The 27,858-nt window shown below is 36.4% G+C and overlaps 3 protein-coding genes across 3 annotated transcripts; 2 read left to right on the top strand and 1 right to left on the bottom strand.

Annotated features, from left to right (window-relative positions):
- Window positions 1-734: 734 nt before the first annotated feature.
- LOC110787363 (plastid-lipid-associated protein 6, chloroplastic) lies at window positions 735-5,888 on the bottom strand. The gene is made up of 4 exons (XM_021991973.2): window positions 5,574-5,888; window positions 2,109-2,345; window positions 1,312-1,438; window positions 735-1,209 (listed from the first exon to the last, which is right to left on the bottom strand). The coding sequence occupies exons 1-4, from the start codon at window positions 5,838-5,840 to the stop codon at window positions 995-997; spliced, it is 846 nt and encodes a 281-aa protein (XP_021847665.1). The 5' UTR covers window positions 5,841-5,888; the 3' UTR covers window positions 735-994.
- A 2,384-nt stretch (window positions 5,889-8,272) lies between these two features.
- Window positions 8,273-12,360, top strand: LOC110787361 (KIN14B-interacting protein At4g14310). Its single transcript, XM_021991972.2, has 3 exons — window positions 8,273-10,081; window positions 10,375-10,988; window positions 11,660-12,360. The coding sequence occupies exons 1-3, from the start codon at window positions 8,462-8,464 to the stop codon at window positions 12,189-12,191; spliced, it is 2,766 nt and encodes a 921-aa protein (XP_021847664.1). The 5' UTR covers window positions 8,273-8,461; the 3' UTR covers window positions 12,192-12,360.
- A 6,013-nt stretch (window positions 12,361-18,373) lies between these two features.
- On the top strand, window positions 18,374-23,732 carry LOC130469468 (uncharacterized). The gene is made up of 4 exons (XM_056838803.1): window positions 18,374-18,682; window positions 19,000-19,137; window positions 20,282-20,399; window positions 23,716-23,732. Exons 1-4 carry the CDS (start codon window positions 18,374-18,376, stop codon window positions 23,730-23,732), a joined length of 582 nt encoding a protein of 193 aa, XP_056694781.1.
- The last annotated feature ends 4,126 nt before the right edge of the window (window positions 23,733-27,858 follow it).

A 27,858-nucleotide genomic window follows, 5' to 3' on the forward strand; every position in this document is an offset into this window, starting at 1 on the left:
CTTGCCTCTTATGCAGTTATTTGCAGGAATGAAGAACACATATTCATGGCTGGGATAGCTGGAACCTTCACCACAACGTCAACCATTGCAGCAGAATCTCAGTCCATTCTCATAGCCAGTTCTTGGATCATGAACAACAACTGGCAGAATGTTACCATCTTTTCAGATTGCAAATCAGCAGTAGAACACATTAGCAATGATCAACCACCTATCTCTTGGCTTTCTAACCTGTATGGTAAATGTAGGGAGTTGCAAAGAACCCACGGGAGCCTTTGGGTGAAATTCAGAAGAAAGGAGCATCTTATGAAAGTGGACTACGTGGCAAAGAAGGCCAAGGACCGGCTGAGTCTGTTGGATCAAGGCATTGACTTAACCCCCCCCACCCCACCCCACCCCACCCCATGTTTAGCTAGTGATATCTCAGCAAACAATGATACTAATTTTTTGGAAGCATGCTTACTTCGTAGTAATTGGGCGATATGTGCCTGCATTTTGACCTCCACAAGGAGTGGAGTTAGTTGAACAAACTTGTTTATGTATGCGTACAATTTAAGTAATTAATTCAGTCATTTTCAACAAAAAAAAAAAAAAAAGGCATTCAGCTCCACAGTACACTCAAGAGTTAAATTCACAGGAGCTCTCGTGACCTCCTTTACAGAAAGACCGAAATCCATAAGGTGACTTCAGTAAAAACAAAAGAAATGAGGGACCGAAACAAATATAATCACCAGAAGTAGAGCAAAAAAGTTGTATGGGCAAATGGAATTATGAACATTATACAAGATCTAGTTTGACTCCCATAATGTAATATTGTAATCTCTATACAGTTGTGTTCTGAAGTATATAAATTATGTATCTCCATGTTAATATCATACAAATGAATCTACAGGAAGTAAGTCTTTCTTTGGAGAAGGGATCCAGTATCCGAAACACCTCGTCAGAAGAAACACAATTCACATATACACGACCATTTTGAGAGATTTGTGCATGCAGATTATGAGATGACAAAAACTCTAAGCTCGCCTCTGTCACCTCTAGTGATACGGGTGTCTGCATCCATATACGTCACCTCAAAATCACCACTTCCAGGATTTGATGAAGGCCTGAATGCTTCTGGGATCTGAGGGACTTCAAATGGAGGTAGCTGCGACAAGTTTCCAGTCGTCTTCACTGTTGTTTTTTCAAACACGATCTTAACCGTGGCAGATCCTAATATCATGAATAAAACGAATGTGTTTGTAAGGATATTTAGCTTCTACACATGTTAAGAGAATCAAACCTATTAAATGATACTTTTTTAGAGGGACTAACCTATGATCTCAAATTTGTGTGCTAATGTAGCAGTCACTTCAACAGGTGGTAAGGGCCATGGAGCGCCTAATTCAATCTCTACAATGTTGTCGAAATCTTTGCTAAAAACATCGATTCGTTGATACACCTGTTTTGGACAACAAATGGTCAATGCACAACAACATCAGCAAATTTTTGACTCCAAGTACAACTGTACAAGTCAGAGACTATTTTGTTCAACTTATTTCAGACAAAATAAGTTCACACAAGTTCAGATAAGTTCAGATAATATAAGTTTAGAAAAATAATTTTTTTCAAACATTTTTTACTCACAAATAAATTTAATTCAGACAAAATAAGTTATTTTTTTCCATATAAAATAAGTTCAAATACTATAAGGTCAGACAAAATAGGTCGAATAGCCTATTACTCATTTAATACTCACTCGATCAGTAAATACTATGTCACATTACATTGTGGGTGAGTGAATTAAAGTTCCATAAACGTTTTTCAATGTCTAAAGTTACACATCAATATCTCTACCATATCAATGTCGGCTATTTCGCCTTTCTTTGAAATTCTTAGTTAGGTGTATCATTAAGGAATACTTCGTAGTCCGTATTATAGAAAATTTTAACAAGTTTAGAATGAATGTGGTCTGTCATTTAGAGCACCAATTAGATGGTAATTAGAAGATCAAAAGTGACAATCAGAAGATCTTCGGTGAAGCATTGAACACAATCATCATTGGGTGATCAGCTCTTTCAATCAACTAGAGGGAATATTTTTATTATAAAATGAAAGTATGAATGGCAGACCTGGCCAAGAGTTATTGGCAGAAGCCTTCCTATGGGAGGTCCGGGGCGGCTTCCTCCCAACGTGCGAGATGAAAAGGCACTGCTGTATATCAATTTCCATCTTCCTTGGAGTTTATCGAGATCATATGAGAGGTCTACAGGCCCACCAGCAGCTTCAAGCTCTCGTGCAACATCATCTGCCAACCTTAGATCGTCTACATTCGCCGCTAGACCTCTGTTTAGCCCAGAGACAACACTCTGTAGTAAATCATTCAATATTGAATTGGAAATTAAGCACAGCTATAATGATATAATTAAAACTTAAAAGAAATTTCCTAAATCAGGTACATGCTACTGATAGTAGTGAGTAGTGACAACAACCTTGCTGCACTGGATCTATCAGGTGAAAATGCAGAGAAAGGAGGGAAGGAAAGATGAAAATAAAGCAATAAACTATAAATCATACTTCAATATAAAAAATAAATTTCTTGAGGTTGGTTCACTTTACCAGCAGTCTATCAACCAAGACCATATCTCTCAATTCCAAACGGGGAAGGTCATATCCAGTTTGTCTCTTCTATAGATTTGCTTCTATATTTTGAAATTGTATTACCAATGTGTTCAAACTTCAAAGATCTTTTATTAAAATACTCAAGCACTGGTGCAATTTCAACTTAGGATTTCAGTCACATGGTTTCACATTTCACTACTCTTAGTTTCTTGTGTTTTCCCACATCAATCACAACATCTATCTTCCACCCCTCAACGTGTTTGCTTCAACTATTTAGAAGCCTCACTCCCCATCGACGTATGCACCATGGGACCAAACAGTTTAAGTCTAAAAATGTAAAGAAACCAGATTAGCATATAAACAGGCTCGAAAAGTCGTACAATCACCACTCAATGCTGGTACGTGATAACAAAGCCAAGCTGCAAATAACATCAGGGATAAGTTTAAAACTTGTTCATCACATCACATACATGGACCAGACATGACACAACAGAAGGATAGTAAAGTTCCCCAGAATATTTCAGATGCTTGCAAAATGACAACCCATTGAAGAGTTGCATTAAAAGAGTATTGCCATAGTGGTTCAAGCAGCAAGTTGTCTTGGCTGTTGAGATGTAAGAGTGTCATGTTGGTAAGCATAGGCTGTGGCTATGGGCAAGGGGTGCGGAGGTAGATGGAACTAACAGGTGATTGCCATATTGGCATGGTGAAACTATGCATGCAGGCCAAGGCATAAATGATACATATTTGACTAATATCAACCTTCTGACTGAAAAAAAGATGTAGTTCATATTACAGTGCGAAATTAGCACACGTAAATATGAAGGACATAACAGTCTCACCGAAATGGGAAAACGCAAACCAAGCATGGTTACATTTTAAACAGATAAGGTGAGCACATGTCAAGATCCATTTGAGGATAGAGACACAGAAACGTCACCAAATGAAAGCAAGAAGGAGTCGAATTGAATCCAGATATCAGTTGCCATGTGTGTATTTAGCTAATGGTCAACTGGTCAATAATGTAGATATTCTGTTTTGCGGACGTTAGCGTTAGACTGCTGAAGTGGAAAGGATGGTGCAAATTGAAAGAGAAAGGGGGAGAAGTCATGCAAGCTTGTACTGAATAAAATCGATGCTCCAAATGAATAGGACAAGAGTAAACTTTATGAATAACTTACTACTTCCTGAGATCATTAAGCTAGTGAAACTAACTTAGGCGTCAAGACCAATCAGGGCACTCACCGCCATTTTCAAATTGGTTATAGGTGATCAGGATCTGAAGAGCTCAAAAGGTTTTCCAAGGAAGTAAAAGAGCACTAACATCTCAGTAACTACAACCCCCGGGGCATAGAGTAAGGGGAGAAAGGGCTATAGGACTGCGGCCCGTGTGGTATTACTGGTATACATACAGCCTTGCCTATCCAACAGCAAAGAGGCTAATTTTGAAATTTTAAGCAAGTCAAACAAAGCGCAGAATATCCAAACATAGATAGAAAGGAAACTAATGGCTAAAATGGAAGACAGCATAGAGGAGTAGAGGACAGATAAAAAGAATGGAACACAGCCCATACAGACATATGACACCATGCTAGATATGGGATTTCGATAGGGAAGTCTACCCCCTACCCTTTGACTCCTTGAGTATATGATGCAAAGAACCTCAAACGTTTCATAGCAGCATTTTCCAACTACTGCTTGATTGAACTTCCCTCAAACTTCAAACACGATGTTTGAAACTAAAAGGTATTTCTCAGCTGAGATCACAGTACAACAAATACCATCATTTTAATCACTAATAATCCCATAACTCCCATGGATGTACTACTTTTTTTTAACCGACAAAGGTTTGTTCGAGGATCTACCACCATTTGATATGTTGGTAAGTATTCAAGAACTACTTTAACTATTCTTACCTTACTCATTATATGATATTATGGTTATATTTAATAGCAACATCTTAGCTATTGCCAGACTTCTTAAATCTTTCTTGAACTTTTTATACCACTGTCAAAAGGCTTGCGTAATACCACCTGATTTATTGAAATTACATAATTCATACTCGAGGAACATCAATAAGGAATGGAGGGAGTGTTACTAGTCAAAGTTCTAGCAAGAACAAAATAGGAAACAACATTCATGTTTGTACTAAAGGTGGTTATTGTACCTAGAATATAGAACTTCAACGAGTTTATCACTTTATCTACTTTCATAACTGCAGATATGCTGAATAGCTTACTAGAAGTCTCTTGCCTATCCTAACTGCAAGTGAACTGTGAAGGCTGCCATTAGAATGGACTTAAAAGGCTTTGTCCTTGGTCAATGTCACATGCTATCATATTAGCAAAGCAACAGACTAACAGCAAGTATAACTGGGTTTTCGACGGTTGCACAAAGCAGTGGCTACTGTATCAGTATAATCACCCCAGTATCACTGTATCAGACTCATATCTAACAAACAATTGCATCTTGATAGTCCTCAAGAACTTCCAACATCGAATGAAAAACGCCAATAACACATCACTGATGCATCAAGACGAACATAAAGCATTATAATTCCCATTTCTATGTTTGAATTCATTGTGTAAATATTGCAAAAAACCTAATATAAATGGGGTTTGAAGTGAACAAATTTTAGCAATTGGCCCGATCCCAAAAACTTTACCAACTAAAATTTTATGAAATTTCCAATATTTTTATTGTTAGGACCAAAACAAGCATCGGAACAGCATAATCAGCAGTAAACAAATTCAACAAATTGAACTTTTTTTTTTTGGTGTATAGGATCCGCAAAAGGTACTGATGTTGATTCGATCAGAGGTCTCGGGTACCACCCAATTGTCAAACAACTAAGCTAGTGCAACTAATTAATCATGGGGGGGGGGGGGGGGGGGGGGGGGCTTTAAATTTTACAAATAAAAAGCTTAAAGTTCAACAATTTGAACAAAATTGAAAGGAGAACAATAAAATTTTACCAGTAATTTGATCTTTAAAGATGAAACGAGGTCCTTGAATTCAGAAGAAGGCAATGGAGGAGGAGTAGGAGGATAGTCAGTTACAGAGACTTGAAGCTTGGGAGAGAGTGTTCTTCCTTTCTGGGTATAACTGAGCTGTGAAGACTGGAACTTTCCATCAAAACTTTGAAATTCTCTTGAAACCAAAGGTGATGATGTTGATAATGAAGATGAGGAGAGAGAAAGACGGGGTTGAGGATGAACTGGAGATAGGAGAAGGGTAGCCATTGTTTCTGGCTGTGTAAAATGGGAAAGTAGGTCGGGGATAATTATTTGTTTATTTATTTTATTATTAATATAATTTTGATTATTTTGAATGAATTAAGTAGAGAATCTTGCTTCATGAATGTTATTCCTGGATGGGTGGAGAAGGGGAGAACATTAATTTTATTTTCTTTTGGAGTTATCTCAAATAATCACCCACGTAACCCAATTTTTCACAATGACACTTCGTTGCTTGAATACTTTAAAAAAAAAAAAAAGGTTTTGGCACACTCGTTGTAAGAGTACATGGTTATTATGCTCTACTCAATACTCATAATCTCACATAGATGTGCCAAAATCAGTTTTCCTTAATTATCATGACGAATTGACGACATTATAAGAGGAATTCATGTTATGCAATTGAGTTATGATTTATGAACTTATTGTTTCCACTAGCTATCAGGGCAAGGTACAAGAGCAATTCATGTTACGCAATCAAGTTACTAACTCCTTATCTCCATTGGATGCTTGGAATCGAGTAAAAACAATTTAATATCCGATCCAAACATCTCTTTTTTGCTTCACGGTAATATATTTTGAAAAAATAATCAATATCTCGAGTATGCACTTGTATTATTACCTCTATTGTTTTATTGTGTCGACCTTCAATCTTGAAACTTCTCTATCTTTTGCTTTTGAGATACGGGTATGAAAATTAAGATTGTCGATGTGGCTAATCAAACTCATGTTCACATTGGATCATCCATTTTGGGTTTTACGTATCCAAATTCTTTTAAATCGTTATAATGACATTTTACAGTATAAATGACAAAAAAAAAAAGGTTAAGCCTATTTAAGAGTGAGAATATAGTAGTTATACCTCTACTCTTAATTATGTTGTCAGTTTCACAACACAAACAACTAAACCAAGTTGAACATTTCTTAGCTAAATTTATAGTTCAAACCAAGGACACCACGTTCAAATTATCATATTTCTATCTGTTTTTTGAAGGGAGTGAAAATGTTATTTGCTCCCTTTAATCTTATCACCTTTTATTGTAGATTCTACTCCCTTTGATTTTATCACCTTTTATTGTAGATTCTAAAGGCTCATATCGAACCACATTTGAAAATTTGGTTAAATTCTCGTAACTATTGTCATTTATATACAAAGGTTACCCATATTGTATTTTTATGTTGTTTAATATTAATTCACTTAGCTATATATGCAATTTCATATCATTATAGAGTAAAATGATACAGTTAATTATGACATTTAAGTACATGGAAGAAATTTTGGAAAAAAGTTATTTACCTTAATGTTAAAATACAAAAATTATGAGGATTTCTCTTTAGTAGTAGGAAGAATAAACTCCCGCCCAGATAGAGAGTAATAAGGCATAGTAGGACAAAATCTATGTCACATGGTGAGAAATATTAATCATTTGAGTGATTGTATTTGTTTTATTTTTATTTTTTGTATGTACTTGAAGAAACTAGGCTAATTCCTTAAAATGGAAAAAAACCTACCTCAGAACGTTGGATGGTGAGGGAAAGAACATCATTATATTAAGTGAACGAATATAACTTAGATGGGTCATGAAATATGCCGCTTGATTCGCTTCCCCAAAGCAACGATTGAGAGATCGTGTAAATATGGATGACATCTCGCTAGGTCACTAAAAAATGGTGAACTATGGCAAGTGGATTTAAAAGTGACAATTACACAAGCAAAGTTCCATAAACTCGGATTTGCAACTTTGATAAAAAAAAATATAACTAAAATGGTGGATGAATGTGTGACGAATAGAGTTGGGTTGTCAACCAAATCTGACACAATTATCACCCCATATCCATGGCAATTTAGAAGGTGGACCATAGTGCACATAGAGCATGGTGCACCTTAAGAACACTAGTATATAATTGAAAGAACATCTGGTTACGAGAAAAGAACATGAGTATTTTTTTATTTAGGTTTTTAATAAATAGTAAAATAATATATTATTTTTATAACAAAAAATTGAAATATTATATCGCATGTTCTTTTACCGTAGTGTCATGTTCTTTTGCTTTATGCACATATGTTTTTTTGGTGCACCATGCTCTATATGCACCACGGTCCATAGTCCACGAATTGCATATTCATCCATTTATATTGAGTTCATTTAATCGTATAAGTTTTATACTCCTTATATCTCAGGTGCGAGTGAAGCAACCATTCCTTTTCGACAACTTCAACGGTGCGTGACAAACTCTAATTTTTCACAACCGCTCCATTTTTAACCCCCACGACCCTACCCATATTTCCCACTTAATTTCCTTTTGTTTTTTCACAAGATAGACAAATCACGTACAAGCTCGTCGCTCGTGGGCCTTCGAACAATAAAAACGGTCCCTAAACAAGGCAACAACCACCACCAATTTACACGAAACCAAAAACCAAAAGAAAACAAAACAAGAAACCGCGACTTATTTTTTTGAAACCAAATTCAAACTTCAAAAACTAAAAACCAAAAACCCGACTTCCCGCTCTCCTCTCATTTCACCCTTTTCCCCACATTTTTCTCTCTCTTCGAATCTCTCCCTCCTTCAAAATCAAACTGCCCCAATAAACCAAATTATAAACCCTAAATTCAAAATTCAAAATGTCGACGACAACATCGATTCGGCGGATCAAAGAACGGGGAGGATCTGTTGGCAAGATCGCACCTTCAATACCCACCAAAACCCTAACCCCAAGTTCTGAAAGATCCTCTTCAGTTACCAGCGGAAGGAAAACAATCGGGAAGGAAAACCCTAAACCTAGATCTGCTTCAGTTTCTAGGGTTACTGGCGCAACTCAGAAGCCGGTGATTCGGTCGATGCCCCGAGTTTCCGATGCTGAACCACGGTCTCGATCTCGAGGTAGGAGGAGTCCTAGCCCTAACCCTTGCTCTAACCCTTCTGATTTCACTCGAATTTTGTCCGATATGCGGAAAACTAGAGTAGCTAGTGAGGTGTCAAGTGTGAAGGGGGTGAATGGGTTTAGGGTTTTGGATAAAAAGGGGTTTAGGGATTTAAATCAGAAAGTTAGTGGAAGTAGGGTTTCTGTTGATGGGAGAGAATATCCCAGTGCTGGAAAAGTTAGTGTTAGTAGAAAGGATGATAATTTATCTTGTGTGCATTCTGTAAAGTTAAATGTTAATAATTTAAGTGATGGGTGTGTTAATGAGAGTGTTAAAAATGGAAGCTTCAGTGCTCGCGAAGCGAAAAATGTGAATCAAAGTGTCGATTTGAAGACTAGTGGAGGTTCTAATATGGAGAAGAGTGGTTTAGACGGGAGCTTTAAAGGGTTGAGTGTGAGAATCTCGGGTTCGGATGTTAGCAGAGAGAAGGGAGTGAGTGAAGAGGGGACGAGTGGGCGTGTCGCTAACAAGCACGCCAGTAAATTGCACGAAAAGCTTGCATATTTGGAAGGGAAAGTGAAGAGAATAGCTACTGATATTAAGAAGACGAAAGAGATGCTTGATATGAATAACACTGATGCATCTAAGATGATACTTTCGGATATTCAGGAGAAGATTTCGGGTATTGAGAAAGCCATGGGCAATGTGATGGCTGATTCTAAAGAGCATGTATCTATGGATTGCTCTAGCAATTCGGGTTATTCCAAGAACACTGAAATTGATCAGAACGCAACAGCTGATTCTATGAAAGTATCTGCTAAAGGTTACAGTTGTGAAGAGCTAGAAGCAAGGCTTTTCCCTCATCACAAATTGTTGAAGAATCGGACTACACTAGTGTCCGATTCTGGCTCTCAAAGTGATGGAACGTATGTTTTAGAACCCAATGGTGGATCTAATTCCAAAGAGGATTCAGGGAGTCCTGTTGATGAGGACCCAATAGCAATGGCGTTCCTTGCTTCCCTGTCTAAGACACAGTCTAAGGTTGGTGTAAAAGATGTAGAAGTCACTTTGGATTCTAATAAGGTACAAGAAGCAGATGATGCTGAAACCTCTACAGCGCGACGCAGTTCAGAGGTATTTAGTGGAAAAAGCGAAGCTGAACCGGATTTGGAAGCCGATGAGAAACTTGATGAAATTGAGGATCAAGAGAATAAGCCAGAAATGGTTGTTGATGAGGAGATGGATGATGATTCTATTTCTCAGTTGATAGAAATAGGGCGCAAGACTTCTACTGGGGGATGGTTCGTCGCAGAGGGAGAATCAGTTCTTCTAGCTCACGATGATGGTTCATGTTCTTTCTATGACATTGCTAACAATGAGGTATGCTATTTTATGAATTCTAATGATAGGCATTTCCAATTTTCAATACGAAAGTTGTTAGTTACATTAGCATTTCATTTCCATTTCATGTTCTTTCTTGTTAGTTTTATAGGAATCTGCTGTCAATTGAATAATGACATATTTGATGGAAACTGATACTGTACTACATACTATTTATCTTTGCTTACTTTCTATTTGCAACTTGACATAGATCAAGAACTTAAGCTCATGAATTGCGTAATTATGAAAAAATTGAACAATATATGAGATGCAGTATTTCCATAATTTTCCAGGAGAAAGCTGAATACAGGCCACCAGCAGGAATATCAGAAAACATATGGAGGGATTGTTGGATAATCCGTGCCCCTGGTGCAGACGGTTGCTCTGGAAAGTATGTGGTAGCTGCTTCTGCTGGAAACACCATGGATTCAGGGTTCTGTTCATGGGATTTCTACTCCAAAGATGTGCAAGCTTTCCACATTGAAGATAACACAACCAGTCCAAGAGTAGCTCTTGGGCGGTTAGCTGATAATATTATGTACAGAAGGAATGCTCTATCTAATATTATGTCCTCTGAAAACCAACAATGGTGGTATAGACCTTGTGGACCTTTAATTATTTCAACTGCAAGTTGTCAGAGAGCTGTTAAAGTGTTTGACATCCGTGATGGTGAGCAAATTATGAGCTGGGATGTTCAGAAGCCTGTACTTCCAATGGATTATTCTAGCCCGTTGCAGTGGAGAAACAGAGGAAAAGCTGTTATAGCAGAAGCAGAAGCTATTTCTCTGTGGGATGTGAGCTCATTGAATCCTCGAGCATTGTTATCTGTCTCTACCTCCGGGCGCAGGATTTCAGCTCTTCATGTAAATAATACTGATGCTGAATTGGGTGGAGGAGTCCGCCAAAGGTTAGTTTCTTTCTCAGATTTATCTATGATATCGGATTCATAAATGTGTTTTTAATATCATTTCCTGTCTGGTAATGCTTGATGATAATAGCTTGCTGCTTTGAAACTTGTCAGATTAATAACTATGCCTTACTGTTCAATTTATCCTCATGTTAAAGTTGTCAAATTATTGGATTTTATTGCAGCAATCATCATGAATTGTGATAAACTCATCCTAGCAATGCAATAAACAATTAATGCAAATTTGGTAGAGTTCTTTTAGAGCAAGATTACGGCTAGTCTGAGCAATAGTCTTATGAGTATTAACCTAAGACCTCCCATTTAAGTGGGAGAGTATGACAAAAGTCTGAGCAAGCGCCTTGGAATATCAAGACTCTACGTAAGACGTTTATACAGTAAATTCTATCTTAATTATTATTTTATTATTATCACAAGTTTGAGAGTCTTGAATGAGTATGAGCGGTATGGTGAAAATTTTAACTAAGTCTGAAAGGGTCTCGACAAGAATCCGGAAAATTGAAAATAAATAAAAAGGTGATGCGGAAATCTTAGCTCAGACTAGGGCTAAGATAGTATGATGGGATAACCAAAACCATATATGGAAATAATCATCAAATAAGAGCATATGGTAGTTTTCTTTTGATTAATTTTGGTCACTATCTGATGTGCAGGGCAAGTTCTTCAGAAACAGAAGGAAATGACGGGGTGTTCTGCACTGCTGATTCCATTAACGTCCTTGACTTCCGTCAGCCATCTGGTATCGGTCTTAAGATACCTAAGATTGGTGTAACTGTTCAATCAGTATCTTCTCGAGGGGATTCTGTATATCTTGGCTGCAGTAGTGTTGTTTCAGCAGTAAAGAAACAGGTGCAATCACAGATACTACAATTCTCTATACGGAAACAGAAGATAGTCAACACTTATACATTACCTGAATCCACTGCTCATTCCCACCACAAAGCGCTGACCCAAGTTTGGGGAAACGCTAACATGGTTATGGCTGTTTGTGGACTTGGGCTGTTTGTGTTTGATGCTTCAAAAGATGATGGTTTGCCTTCATTTGTTAGTGACAGTAGTAATCCGCAGAATACTAAGGAAGTTATTGGTCCGGATGACTTGTATTCGCCTTCTTTTGATTACCTCTCGTCCCAGATTCTGCTGATATCAAGAGATCGTCCAGCAATGTGGAGGCATTTGTCATAGATATGATAATCGTTGCAAGCTATAGAGCACCTTGCTCTATCATGTATACTAAATTTTATGTATTTTTGTTAATTATTGTGTGTTTTTATGCAGCTTTTTGAGTGTTGTTTTATCAGTTGAATTGCTTAATCTTGATAAATGAGATGATGTGACCTCTGTGTTCTTGTTAGTTTCGAGTTTGAAGCTTGGACATGGGCAACTTCTTGTTTATTTTGAGAGGATGGGCAAACCTCTTGCTTTTGGCTTCTCCCTGATTATAAAGGCTGTAAGTTCACTGTCTCCAGCATTTCAGACTTTCAGCTACATGCTATTCAAGTCTTTTTACAATTGCCTTGAAAAGTGGATATACTAATAAGGCTGCATTCTATTCGGCTTATTAAACTTGGTTTTAGCAAAGTTTTGATGTTGGATATGAAGTAGTTAACTAATAAGTGTGATTTGCTTTTGATTTAATATAATGGTCCATTTTATCTTGAAAAGCCAAAAAAACTTTGAAATACCTTGGATGACAAGGTACTAGCTGGGTCTCAAACTCTCAAAATTGGGACACCCGAGTCCGTTCTCTTCACATGATATGGTTTGATTCTTCATGATTTTGTATGGATGTCTTTTGTGAGTATTTTTTTATTTTTCTGGTCCAGACGTCTAGTATGGTTTGATTGTCTTTGTGTTTTTTCTTTCTGAATTTCTTACCTGACCTGATTTTAAGAAGTAAGCAATAAGATTATAAGAGTAAGGTGAAGAGAACTCAATATTCTTATTTTGTAGTTTTACTCTCCTTTTGTATTTTATTAGGAGTCACACTTACTATTTCCAGTTGTATTTTATTAGGAGTTACATTTCCACTTTTATTAACTTTTCCACCCCGCATTCTAATTAAATAATATATTTAATTAATATATGATCCACTACCACATTAAACGAGCGATTTCCTTCAATATTGCATAAAGATCCAATAATTTCCAAAATACGTTATTTTCTAAGTTAATTCCCACCATACCGTCCACGTCAGCAAGGGAGATTTTTTTTTTTTTTTTTTTTCCGGTTCAGTATTGAATCGCCATTTGAGATGGCGGTTTTATTTTAAAGCAAACCGCCATCTCAGATGGCGGTTTTATTTTAAAGCAAACCACCATCTCAGATGGCGGTTTTGTTTTACAGTAAAAAAAGAAAAATGTGATTTTTGTAATCTGATAATAACAGCATCAAACAAAACAAATATAATCTTCAAAATAACATCAAACAAACGAAAACCTAATAGTTGTATCAATTTTTCATTCAATTAACAATTAATTACATAATGAAATTTTAAAAAGAATTAGGGATTTGCCTGGTTGCAGCCACCGCAACAGGTGGTTATGCGGCAGACGAGTAGCGTCGGTGGGTGACTGGTCAAGCAGTCCAGGATTTGACGGCCGGCGATTGAGAGGCAGGGTGGGGGGCAGCGTTGTTCCCAGCAACGGGGGAAGGGAGATGTGTCTTTTTGTTATTTTGAAATCAATAAGAACGCTCTAACCCCTGACTTGATTTTGGTGTGTTATTTCAACCGCTATCTGAAGTAGCGGTTCATTAAATACATAAACCGCTATTTCAGGTAGCGGTTTCCCTTTAAATCGTTGTTTGAGATAGCGGTTTACTGTAAATTTTATTAAAAAAATAGATCGGCTTTTTTTTTGCTGACGTGGACGGTATGGTGGGAATTAACTTAGAAAGTAACGTATTTTGGGAATTATTGGATCTTTATGTAATATTGATGGAAATCGCTCACATTAAACAATTAATTTCCCGTAAAAAAAACAATTAATTTCTGAAACTCTCCAACCCCCCACCTCCCACTCCTAAAAAATTTAATGGTCTCCACTTCTTTTAATTGATTAAAATATTTACCTCAACCCGACTTGCTTTATTATTTTATTTCATTCAACTTTTCCTCTTTAATATCATGCCCGACCATATGGGACTCCTATTTAAAATACAGAGGGAGTATTTTTGTTAAATCAAACTAAACTAGACCATATAGAAAATTTCAGATCAGACCAGATTATACTAGAAAATATCATATTAGATCAGACTAGACAAAGAAATATCAGACCAGAAAAATTCAGACTATGCCAGCACAGAAATAACAGACCAAAAACTAAAATTCAGACCAGATTATATTAGACTAGACTAAGAGAACAAAGCCTAACTAAATACTCCTGAACTAGGGGTGCATATGAGCCGAGCCGGTCAATAAACTACTCGGGGTCGGGCTCGTTTAAAGCTCGTTCATGTTCGTTCATTTATTAAACGAGCCGAGCTTGAACAACTTTTGAAGCTCGCTTAATAAACGAGCTTGAAAATAAACATAGGTATGCTCGTTCATTTAAGTTCATGAACAACTCGTTCATTTATGTTCGTGAACAAGTTCGTCTGGTTATGTTATGTATCATATTTCACCATATATACGTTTTTCAAATATAAATAAAAATCATGTTTTTGACTTTTGAAATCTATAATAGAATAAAAATATTTTGAAATAAAATTTTAATTGCTAAATTAGTGCTCTTTGACTCTTTCTAAATTATTAGTTTGTTTATCAAATAAAGTAATGTACTTTAATCTTTATTATTAGATATGATTATAATTTGTTAGATTTTCAATTGGTTATACACTAAAACTCGTTTATAAACTCGGCTCGATTAATAAATGAGCCGTTCGCGAACACAAAATCTTTTAAACGAAGAACATATTTTTGAACTCTGTTAAAAACTAGTCTGAGCCCGCATAAGTTAAATAAACATGAACATGAACAGGATAAAACTCGGCTCTTTTACACCCCTATCCGTAACAAGGCACGAAAATTCACTAAATAGTTCATGAGAATTCCATAAGGTTAGTGATGAAATACCACAAGCACATATTGGTTTCCACACAAGTAGTAAATGATGACAGTTCGCCACGTATTCACATCAAAACGTCCACGTGGAAAATAGATCCTAGTAGCAACTTATAAGTTTTTTAAAAAACTCACAAGTATATCAACGGAATATCCGAACATCACAAATTCACAATTCACAATTCACCATTCACAATCAGGAGGTAGAAGGACTACTGCTAATCTGCCACGAAATTTATTGTCACTTTGTCGAATTGTTTGGTGCTCAAAGGAACCGATAGCCACGTGTGAATTGTAAACAAAGGAAACTGGTTAACAAATAAGAACACCAATATAGATGTTCCGTATCTACCTCTCATTGATTTTTTTTTAAAAATAAGATAAGACCCTATGTACGAAAAAAGAAAAAAAAAATTTTTAAACAGAGAGGAGACGAAGTTGATAATCTTGTGTATCCTAAAATAAATGATCCCTATTCTCAAAAAAGTTATTACAAATTATAAGTCCTTATATCTTGTGTTTTTTTAATTCATACGTTATATCCAAATGTTTGAAATCATCAACATTGTAACTTTGTAAAATATAATTAACTTTATCTTTATTTTTAACACAACGTCAACTTCACTGTTTTTTAAACAAATCAAGGTTTTTAAACACATGGTTATAAATGTGTGATGTAGAGAAAATCTAATAAAATGGTGAAGTTTCCTTTTTCTGTTACTACGAAGAAGTTTGAGCTTAATTTTTTCACTTAGTCACTTTGTTGTCATTACAATTTACAACTGCTTAAGAAATGCAAGTCTTTATTCATATGTTTCGTGTCAGGGTAAGAATGAGATAGGTGGAAGGTGAGAGTTAAATAGGGGAATAGAAGAGTTACAAACCTGGCGTGAATATGTGATTCAATAAATTAGCGCTACATCCGATTTTTTGAAATGCTTATGATTTATGAACATAGACTGGGATGTCCCGAGTGCAATAAAATCCACAGTATAAGATAGGGGCAAAATTGGCAATATCAATCTATACATAGTTTTTGGAGATTTGGAGGGGATATCAATATTTATTTGAATCAATTATTTGAGGAGGAAACTTATATAGGAGGGTTTAATGTAATAAAACCTCTGTATTTATTTAAGAGATACACTTGCTTTTTCCAGTCGTATTTATTTAAAAGATACACTTGTTATTTTTAGTAACTTATCAACTCCACCATCTAATTAAATAATCTATCTACACCCCACTCCCAGCCCCCATCCCTTAAAATGACATGGTCTCCACTTGTTTTACTTATTAAAATATCTACCCAACTCCACTTGTTTTATTACTTAATTTCATTCAATTCTTTTTCTTAATACCCGTGTCCGACCAAGTGTATCTCTTAAATAAATACGAAGGGAGTATAAAAGTAATACTTATTTATACTTGTTCGCAAACCTTAATTCATGACGTATACTCGTATAGGATCTATTGGTAATTTGGCTCACAACATTACCTCTTTTTTTCCAAAAACATGGATATTACTCCGTATTAATTTGACATACGTGTTTTATTATTGCCACGTATTATTAAAATATCATTATTTCAATTTTAATGTCTTATTTTCTTTTTTTATTTTTGGTCGAAGAGCTAGACACTGGCACCTTTGTTATTTGCTATTGCAAAAGGCAAGTAATTAATTTTACAGATTTAGCGATTTTCAGTTACATTGACATTTGGCTTTATTATACGGAATTATATCGTCATTACTGACGAGACTCATGACATTCGTTTGTATCTTTTAGATTCCTTACTTATGCTCCAAGTAATTGGACATGGCCGATTAGCCGGGCCAGCACCCAGACACGACACTAGAGGCACGACTCAAGAGCCGTGTATGCACATTATTTTATAAATTTGATAGGACTCGATAAGTGTCAAACTCTAGCTCCAAGTCTCGTTTTACTTGCTTCATTTAATCTAATAAACTTTATAAAAATAGTCCAATGAAGCAAGTAAAACAAGACGAAGGAAGCATTAATTTATTCATATCATGGGAACTGGGAAGTATACATATTTCCATTCAATTTCAAGCATTTGTCTTTATATTTTAATAACTCGATGACTTGTTCTGTTCAGATAAGTTAAGATAAAATGGGAGGATTATATCCATATCCATAGACAAAACACAAATTTTTATCACAAACTTTTCAGAAAGACCGATCTACGATAATATATTGTATGACGGCCTAAAAGAGGAATGTTATCCGCACCTGTTATGTTCTTTTAGTTACCCTTATTGATGTTATAAGTTACCTTATTTTCAAGGCTATTAACTCAAATGGTAGAGCAATGTACAATATTGTACATGGTGTGGGGTGAAGCTCCACGTAACTTACTACCTGTAGTATATTACATTTGTGTATTGATGTATATTTTCATTTGTGGTGTTGTATTGGTCATAGTTATAACTTGTACAAGCATATCACTTTTGATTAGGGTCACTTCATTGTTTATTGTCAGGGTCACGTTTTTCAATGGTTATGGTCACATTTATCCTAGAGTAAGGTAACTTTAGTCCTCGAATAAGGTCATATCTTTTATCTGGTTCACTTTTATATTTGGATGTACAATAAAATACCGTAGGTCGGGGGCACACAAAAGTTTTTGAATTTTTATTTAAGGATGGCGTACATAAATATTGTATATCAGAATTAAATTACATTTTTTTAAAAATTAATCCAATATAATGTAAAACTTATCTATTTTTTGGGATAATTTTTTTGATTTAATAAAATTATTATTTCAAAATTTCAAAATCATTAAAAATGCATAAAGGTTGCAACGTAACCCTTTACAATTGTTATCCATTAAATATAATTTATTATAAAAGTTTTTAAAAAAGCTGGATAAAAATAACCCATATATAGAAATTAGTGGCGAAGTTGAGTCTTCGTTCCTCCGAAATACCCTTAAAGATAAGGCCTGGGTTAGAAGAAGCTGTGGGGGTATGTTAAAAGTTCATATGTCTGCTTCCCCAACTAAAATTGTTTTGGGCTTACCTGAATGGGTCCAAAAAGCCCGGTTTAGTGGGGGTGAAGTGAACCTGGCCAACAAGGAACCTCATCATAGTCCAAAGAAATATCCTAATTTAACAATTTATTTATTACGGAGTAATATTTGTATTTGTATGTATATAAATACGGTATACACTACAATGGGTTTGTTAACCAAATGTCAGTTGACACGATTTAAAATCACAACATTAGTAAGCACGTGTCATACTTTCGGAAAACTAATTAAGGTAGCTAGCAACAATATTACTATGGCTCCATTTTCTTCAACCATCACCATTTCTGCACCCACTTTACCTACAAATGTACATAATAATGTTTTCGAGGTCGAGAACGACGACGTTTTTGGAAATCTTAATTGGATAGATGATAAGCTTGCAGTTGCAGACGATCTTTTTGCTAATAATCAAAACAATAATACTTTACTTTGGTTGCCTGATGATAATCTTTTCCAACTTCTCCCGGAGCTCGAATTTCAAGCATCGTCCTTATCACCTTGTAGTCCTGATGATCATCTACTTGGTAGTATCCATTCACCTCATGATGAGGTATGCAATGCGGTATGTTTCAATCTCTTTGTGCTTTTTCTCCCTTGCACCTTTAAAAATAAAGAATGAATATAAGTTATAAAGAACCACGTAAGTGGGTGAGACGTGGAGTTGGTGGGACGAGCCCCATTAACTGTGAAATTCTTAAAGTGAAGACTTGGGTAGCTGAGCTGACTAACCTGTGATACGTGTTGTTTCAATAATTCGTTGTCTTCATGTTTGCTAGAGTTTTTTTTAGTTAGCTAACTAGATACGTCTTCAATTTTGATAACGATCACCAATTTCTAGTTTTACGTTATTCTGTTTAATGGATTGATAATACATTGCAGGGAGTCGAGTTATTGGAAAAAGTAGACCGTGCTAACACGCGGGAAGGGGAAGAGGTAGTTATTGATACTAAACATAAATGTTCACCTAGAGATGGTAATCAATCTCATCATAATGGTGCTACAAGGAAGATGTCCAAGGTGAGAGAGTATGCAATATTCTTAGCTCTTTAAATTTCTTTTGTGGAATTTTCTTTTTTACTCGTCATTTTAACTTAAAGTTATTTACCTTCCCATGAAGAAAGCGTCTGATCACTAAAATTAAAACAAGTACGTACATCCCCTAATTTGTTTGCAATTTAAATCTCATATAAATTATATGTTTGGCATGACCCGTCAGTAAAATTTGGCCTCTTTTACTGGGCCTATTATCCAAGGTGCTTTATCCCATTCCAATGAAGACCAGATACTTTGAGGCCCACTATGTTACTTATGCAGTTATGCATACAGAATACTAGAATAGTGGAGATAAAACCTGGATCGGTCCACTGAAGCGGACTCAGAATGGACTAGACAGAAAATAACACATCCGCCCAAGACCCTTTAATAACTGCGTTTTGAGTTTTTGTTCAAATAATACTCCTTCCCTATCTTAAAAAGGATACACTTTTCTTAAACGGATTATTAATGTTTCTTTCTTTATGTTATTATAATAAATAATTCACATCATTTTTTTATTATAATAAATAATTTATCCATTACCCCATTTTCATTTTACTTTAATAAATTTAACTCACACTCCTAAACTATGTATCGGTTAAAGTGTATCTCTTTTTAAAATACGGAGGGAGTACTACTATATGCAATTATGCATATAACCAAGTAAGGGCTGACTCACTTAATAAGAGTCTTATCTTAAATCTTAGAGGTTTATGGTTCAATTCTTTTCTGAATGTTGAATCATATTCCGTATATGATTTCAGTATTCGACTCGATTGGATTTTTGACGGGTAAATGACCCAATTATTATCGGAGCACGTACAGTTAATTAATTATTAATTTTTCTTACTAATAAAGTCTTAGTACAGTGTTAAAACCGTTTTATTTATTATTTTGGTTTTACTACCAGGAATTCCCACCGTCTTCGGACGAGTGGAATAATCTCCAGCGTGAGTTTGTATGGGTACCTTGATTGGCAGCATCTCTCTCATCTGAGTGGTTAATACTGTATATGTGTATATAATAGGTCTCATATTCGAATCACTCCCCCATTTATAATAATATTTTGGGCTCTGTGATTATTCGCAATATTTTTTTTTAATTTTGCGTGTATTGTTGCATACAGAAACGAAATAGTGTAGAAAGAAGCCGACGGAGGCAAATTAATAACAAGTTACAAGCTCTACAGAGTCTACTCCCCCATCCTAGCTGTAAGGTAAACTATCTCATCTTATTTTCACATGGTGCGTTCTATTCACCTGATTTTCACATGGTGCATTCTATTCACCTGATTTTCACTTTATTTTTCCTCAATTTATCTTATCTGAACTTATTAAAACTTATTTTAGTTATAAATTATAATTGGTCAACCCTTATTTTTACTGAACTTATATTATGTGAACTTATCTTTCTTGAAATAAGTGGAAATAAGGTGAATAGAAGAACATGGCCTAACGCCTTCCCAAACTTAATTTTTAGCATCTGAATCAAGCCATTTTCCAATTGATTAATTATCACCTTTCAGAGAGACCAAGCATCCATCCTTGACGATGCAGCTAAGCATATCAAATCCTTGGAGCATCAAATCAAGGTAGTTAGCAAAAAAAAAGTTAGTTAATTTTCATTAATGCTTATTAAAAAGAACTTAATTTAGTTAATTTTCATTAATTTTTGTAATAGTGATCCTCCTTAGTGTAATTTCTGAATCAAATTTTCGATTGCGATTGGTTTGGTCGAACATGAAAGGTTATTTTGTTTTCCATTAATTAGATAAGTTCCTTCATTTTATGTTAAACCAAACACTCCTCGAGTGGCGCGCAACAATTGACGAAAATGATTGATTCCGTTATACACATGAACATTTGCTTGTATTTCATCCGATGTGGATATTTTAGGTCAGTGTTTCTTGGTAAGCACTTCCTGGATTTTCTTTTCTAATAATAAATAAAAATATTTCTTCGTTTATATTACCATATTTTGGGGTGCATAAAGGAAAGACAAAATCAATCATTATTTCTGTATTGCATTGTGCAAAGTGCAAGTGTCAAGGCGAGTTTATCCCTCGTACTCATCCTCAATCTTCAAACTCTGCCACGTTAGTTTTTTACTAATTTTTTTTTTATTATTCAGACTCATAGAAGACTCTACTTTTCCTATTTTTATACATTATTTTCAGACTCGCCTCACACTCAACTAAACTCGTCTCAAATAACCAATTGAGGTTGGCATGAGTGATTAAGGGTCTCTTGCTTCTTAACCAAGGTCTCGGGTTCGAGCCTTGGGAATGGAAAAAATCTCAACTGGAAGGGATGCTGCCCATGGAGGTACCCATGCAAACTCCCGCGGGAGATTAGTCCACTCGCCGAAGGCGGTGGGAACTCCTCGTAGTAGAACAAAAAATAAAATAAAAAATAATTAAATAGGATAAAGTACGATGATGTTTTTATGAAATATAATATGGATGTCCATTCTACCTATCAATATCTCCGAAATATTCTAGGATTTTTGTTCTCCAAGAAAAATCCTAACTATTGTAACCTACATATACCCAATATTATATGGAATAATACACACACCAACATTCTCTCTATTATCTCTCCCGTTTATTCACAACACATTATCATCACCAAACCCCCGACTGAGCATACAAGAAACAAAGGAAACCCTAGCCGCTGATCGAATATAAAAACAAGATAATTACCGTCACACCATCAATGTAAGTTTATTTTAATTGTTTGATTGTTTAATTTTGATAAATATACTCATGGTAAAATTATATTATTCGATAGTTCCATATATGGGGTTTGCAATATATAGAGTACAATATGTGCTTGTAAAAAATAGTAACTTATATAAATAGAAAGCTTCCTGAAATAGTCTGGATACATATTTAGTCGCATTCGCATCCTGATACGGCTTAATATGTGGTTGTATCGATAAAAAGATAGAATATGATTGTCCGCATTACACCACACTTGTACGCGACATCATAGGCAACGCCTCGTGTATTACAGGCAGCGCCTCAGGCATCACAGTCTGTGCCTCAACCACAAGCTCGCCCCCATGCCTGTAATTTTTGCTGCTGCAAACTCCTTGTTGCATTACCACGCATCACTTCATCTTCATCACTATCATATATGGTGATATGTTCCCCATTCGTACATACCTCAATATCATCCTTCAAATTTTCGGTGTATGGAAATTGTTTTTCATGAAATCAAACATCACAAGATACGAAAAATTCACGAATTTCTAAATCAAATAAATGCCACCCCGGCCTTCTTTCCAAATGGATAGCCAACAAGAATGCATCGTCGACCCCCAGACTCAAATTTGTCCCCTTTACTACGTTGGTTGTGAGTGTAACAAAGACAACCAAATACTCGGATTAACTCATATGACGGAATTTTACCAAATAACATTTCGTATGGTGTTTTATTATCAAGTAACGGTGTAGGTATCCGGTTAATCAAGTAACAAGCCGATAAAAACACATTCACCCCAAAATTTCTTAGGTAAATTCGCAAGAAACCGTAATGCCCGGGAAACACTCAAGAGGTGTTGATGTTTCCGTTCTACTCTACCATTTTGTTGAGGGGTACTCACACATGTTGACTCAAAGAAAATTCAATTTTTTAAAAAATAACCTTGCAGAAAATTAAATTTCATACCTTTATCACTTTGTATTACTTTAATATCTTGATTAAACTGACGCTTACTCATTGCAACAATATCTTCAACTTTAGTTTTATCACGAATCAAATAAATCCATACTCCTCTAGAAAAATCATCTACAATAGTTAAAAAATACCGAGCACCACAAGACAAACAAGTCTTATAGGGCCCCCATAAATCTAAATGTATTAAGTCAAACATGCTATTGACTCTATTCTAACTAATAGGAAAGCTATTTCTGGTATACTTAGCACAAGGACATACGTCGCATAAAATATTATTTTTTCTAACTGCACTACTCACAGGAGGAAGAAGCTTCATTTTCTCCGACGGATGTCTCATTCATTTATGCCATAGTTCTACCACACATCCTGTCTCGACTGCATGCACTTCGAAGGACGAAATTCCACGGAAAAAATAAAGTCCTTCTGCTCTTTCACCCAGGTCAATCATCTTTCTTGTCGACCAGTCATGTATAACACATATTTTGTTAGTAAATTGAACAGAACAATGCGATTCATCACTCAATTGCGTCACATAAATTAAATTGTAATTTAAACAAGGCACAAATAACACAATATCAAGTATTAATCCGTCGTTTAATATATTCCACCGTACCACTTTGATTAGAGTTAGAATCTTTGCCGTCCGAAAGTCCCGCGAGGCAGTTTGGGATTGTCCGTATATTTTTTAATATCGAAAGGTCGTATGTGCAATGATTGGACGCTCCCGTATCAACGATCCAAAAACGATTAGAATTAAAATTATCTTGCAATTTTGGTTTTGCGTTGGATTATAAAATATCTAGAATATGTTGGACTTGGGTTGATGACACCCCTACAAGCCCATCTGTAAGGCTGCCTGAATTTTGTGATTTGGGTGCAGTGACATTATGGGCCTGAATTTTATTGGCCTTTACATGTCGTCCTTGTATTGCTTCCTCCATCTGAGTTGTTGTGCCTCCTAGAACCATGACCAAAGCCTCCTCTACTTCCACGACTACCAGACCGGCCAGAACCACGGCGACCCTTGCGATCCCCCGATCTCCACTCCGGATATCCGATCAACTGGAAACACCCATCCTCATGATCATCGTGTCCGACCTAATTACAATGATTATAAAATTTGTCATTGTTATCATCGCCGCGGGTCCTTGAACGAGAATCAACCTTGAATGCCACGAAATATTAGGGTCCCTCCTGACTGTGTTCTTCATGGAGGTCATCTGTATTGCAGACATTCAAGTACGCTTCTTCCACGCTCGGTAGTGGTAATTGTGCCAACAATTGGGCTCGAATGGCCTCATACGGAGTGCCCAAGCCAATCAAGAAACAATGGAGATAATCTTCGGCTCGTATTGCATTCACCTACCCAACAATGTTACACTTTCAAGATCCACATGAGCACTTAGGTACACGGGCATAAGTATAGGAGTATAAGATATTAAGGAAACAAGATATTTTCTTTATTGTGTACAGCTAAGCTTATTTGTTAATATCTTTTCTAGCTTACAACATACACTTCTCTAAGGGTTGTATAAATACTTCACATGTGAAATAATAAACGCAAGGCCGTCACCGTATTTCCTCCCAATTTCTTCATGGTATCACAGCCATCAATTTAAAGATCCACAGTCTCCCTTCAATTTATTTTTTTCTCTGCTTCTCAATTGCATCATTTACCTTGCTATTTCTTTCATCAGATTGATTTCACTGGATCCTTCTACGGTTCCTCCGTATTTTCACAAGGTTCCAATTTTCTTTTTGGATTCAATCAAGTGTATAAGAATGGCAGGAGGCGACAAAGTCAAGGCGCCGATGCTTATTCACGACCCATCTTCGATCTATTATCTCCACCCATCCGAAGGCACAGGTATGTCTATCACCAAGTATGTTTTGACTGGAGATAATTTTGATGTTTGGGCTATGGCAGTCATGAATGGACTAGAGGGTAAAAACAAGCAAGACTTTGTTAATGGTGAAATTCTTAGACCTACTGATGAAAAATCACCCGAATTTGTTGCTTGGAGGTCCAATAATTCGACTATATGCGGCTGGTTGTTTAATTCAATTGATATTTCAATACAACCAAGTGTTGTTTCTCATAAAATAGCAATTGAAATGTGGACTGATCTTAAGCAACGATATGCTATTGTTAATGGCCCTCGTATTCACCAATTGAAAACTGAGTATCATACACTTCGTCAAAAGGGCATGACTGTTGTTACATATTACAATAAATTTACAGCTCTTTGGGATGCATTATACGGTGTTGAAGACATAACCTGTGGTTGTTCCTGTTCTGCTGCTGCCAAGATTCGCCTTCGGGTGGAACGTGACAAAACTCATGATTTTCTTATGGGGTTGGATGATGAGGAATTTCGTAACATTCGAACTCAAATTTTGGGTATGGATCCCTTTCCAGTACTTAATCGGGCTTTTGCCTTAGTGACACAGGAAGAAAGACACAAGAATATTGTTCGAGGTCGTGATGATAAAAATGGTGTCTTGAGTTTTGCTGTGCAATCTACAACCCCTTCTAATGTTGTTGCTGCTCCTCAACCAAAATTTTCCCCTGTACCCACACCTACAACTCCTCTTATATGTACCTTTTGCGACAAAACAGGCCATGATTATGAACATTGCTATCAAAGACTTGGCATTCGTGGTCGTGGACGTGGTCGAGGGGGAGGACGTGGTCGAGGGGGAGGTCGTGGACAGCAGCGTAACAACACTTACAACACTGTCACACCAACAGCAAACGCGATATCATCGTCCAATGTAGCAGCACCCTCATCGTCTCTTGTTCCTGCTTTCACTCAAGATCAAGTGCAACGTTTACTTTCCATGCTTGATTCACCTTCCTCAGTAACCATGAATGGTAAGACGGTTTTTGACGATGGTATTTGGTTACTTGATAGTGGTGCCTCCCATCATATGACAGGGACATTGGAATTCTTGTTCGATTGTGTCGACTTATCACCTCAACCGGTGAGCCTACCCGATGGGGTGCAGACCAGTGCAATAAAGCAAGGGAGTGTACGTTTAAGTACTGGGCTAGTGCTAAACAACGTTTTATATGTCCCAAGCATTAAATGCAACCTTATTTCAGTTGGTAAATTAATACTTGAGTCTTCTTGCATTGTGACCTTTACTGACAAATTGTGTGTGATTCAGGATTGCAATACGAGGATATTGATTGGAATGGGTGAGCATAGGAATGGGGTGTATTACTTCAAGCCAGTGACACAGGAGGTTCAGGTTCATGCTACTACTGCAGACACAACTTTGCTTCTTCATCAACGACTTGGGCATCCTTCTAGTCAAACTATGTCTTTTATTTCTAGCTCTAGTAGGAATAGCAAAATTAAGAAGATTTTGGATGCTTGTGATGTTTGTTATCGAGCTAAACAAACTCGTAATGTTTTTCCTATTAGTGAAAATAAAAATCAGGAACTTTTTGGTTTGATTCATTGTGATCTCTGGGGGCCGTATACAAAGTCCTCATTTACTGGTTCTCATTATTTTCTTACTATTGTTGATGATAACTCACGTGCAGTTTGGGTGTATTTAATGAAAGACAAGACTGAAGTTCCTGGTTGCTTTCGTAGTTTCTTTGCTATGGTAAAAACATACTTTGGAAAAGTTGTGAAAATGGTACGTTCGGATAATGGAACATAATTTTTTCCTTTATTACCATTTTTTAATGAGCAGGGCATGTTATTTCAGACATCATGTGTAGGGACTCCTCAACAAAATGGTCGTGTAGAGAGAAAGCATCGCCATATTTTAGAGGTTGCCCGAGCTCTTCGGTTCCAAGCATCTTTGCCAATTGAATTTTGGGGTGAGAGTGTGCAGGCTGTTGTCCATCTTATTAACAGAACACCTACAAAGATCTTAGAGGGTAAGACACCATATGAGTTCTTATTTGGGTCTACTCCTCACTTTGACTTGTTAAAGGTTTTTGGGTGTCTTTGTTATGTCCATAATAAGCAACGTCACAAGGATAAGTTTGATTCTCGTAGCCGAAAGTGTGTATTTTTGGGATATCTGTTCGGTAAAAAGGGGTGGAAAGTTTATGATTTGGAGGCTAAAGACATTTTAATTTCAAGAGATGTACGCTTCCTGGAGAATGTATTTCCTTTCTCTCAAACTCCAATATCTCATACACCAAATTTTGATGATGTCTTACTGTACGATTGGGAGATGGACTTACATAATGTGGACAAAGGAAACAATGTTACCACCACTCCATCTCAACAGCTTGCTCAACAATCTTCACCAGCAATCCAACAGATTATCACCTCACCCCAACACCAAAGAGCAACTAGTTTCCAGCACCAACCAGATCCTACTGCTAGTTCTAGTAGACCACAACGTACTGCAGCTCCTACGGGAAACACAGACCAACAACATTGTGCATCCAGTTCTTGTGACTCATCAAATGACGTGGTAAATTTGACAATACCAATGCACAGCACCCCACTCCATGATTCTAGAGAACCTACTTCCGTCGACGAACGACCAATTACTGACCCACCTCCTCGTGTGCGGCGTCCGCCTTCTTGGTTGACAGATTATATATGTCACTCGGCTCAAGTTACACCCCCCATTTCTAGAGAAAAATCACCTACTCCTTCTACATCCTCAGGTATGCAATTTCCTATTGTCAACTATGTTCAATATAATAATTTTTCTGAGAGCCATAGAAATTTTTTGGCTGCTATAAGTGTTAATGTTGATCCAACTTCGTATAAAGAAGCATCACGTGAGTCTAGATGGAGAAAGGCTATGCAAGATGAAATTGATGCTTTGGAACGGAATGACACTTGGGAAATTGTTGATTTACCACCAGGAAAGAAGCCTATTGGTTCTCAATGGGTATACAGGACCAAGTTTTTGTCTGATGGTGCATTTGAGAGAGATAAAGCTCGGCTAGTAGCTTTGGGTAATCATCAAAGAGCAGGGGAAGATTTCACTGACACCTTTGCTCCTGTAGCTAAAATGGTAAGTGTCCGCACTTTTCTAG

Source organism: Spinacia oleracea, chromosome 3, assembly GCF_020520425.1.
Source record: "Spinacia oleracea cultivar Varoflay chromosome 3, BTI_SOV_V1, whole genome shotgun sequence".
NCBI lineage: Eukaryota > Viridiplantae > Streptophyta > Magnoliopsida > Caryophyllales > Amaranthaceae > Spinacia > Spinacia oleracea.

What these genes read in the sequence shown, in the direction of transcription:
- LOC110787363 (XM_021991973.2), bottom strand. Translation starts at nt 5,840, where the DNA reads ATGGCTACCCTTCTCCTATCTCCAGTTCATCCTCAACCCCGTCTTTCT. An exon ending in TGCCAATAACTCTTGGCCAG is followed by an intron (nt 1,439 to 2,108) that starts GTCTGCCATTCA and finishes TGTCCAAAACAG; the next exon opens with GTGTATCAACGAATCGATGT. An exon ending in ACACAAATTTGAGATCATAG is followed by an intron (nt 1,210 to 1,311) that starts GTTAGTCCCTCT and finishes TCATGATATTAG; the next exon opens with GATCTGCCACGGTTAAGATC.
- LOC110787361 (XM_021991972.2), top strand. Translation starts at nt 8,462, where the DNA reads ATGTCGACGACAACATCGATTCGGCGGATCAAAGAACGGGGAGGATCT. An exon ending in ATGACATTGCTAACAATGAG is followed by an intron (nt 10,082 to 10,374) that starts GTATGCTATTTT and finishes ATAATTTTCCAG; the next exon opens with GAGAAAGCTGAATACAGGCC. An exon ending in GGTGGAGGAGTCCGCCAAAG is followed by an intron (nt 10,989 to 11,659) that starts GTTAGTTTCTTT and finishes TCTGATGTGCAG; the next exon opens with GGCAAGTTCTTCAGAAACAG.
- LOC130469468 (XM_056838803.1), top strand. Translation starts at nt 18,374, where the DNA reads ATGGCTCCATTTTCTTCAACCATCACCATTTCTGCACCCACTTTACCT. An exon ending in ATGATGAGGTATGCAATGCG is followed by an intron (nt 18,683 to 18,999) that starts GTATGTTTCAAT and finishes AATACATTGCAG; the next exon opens with GGAGTCGAGTTATTGGAAAA. An exon ending in CTACAAGGAAGATGTCCAAG is followed by an intron (nt 19,138 to 20,281) that starts GTGAGAGAGTAT and finishes TGTTGCATACAG; the next exon opens with AAACGAAATAGTGTAGAAAG.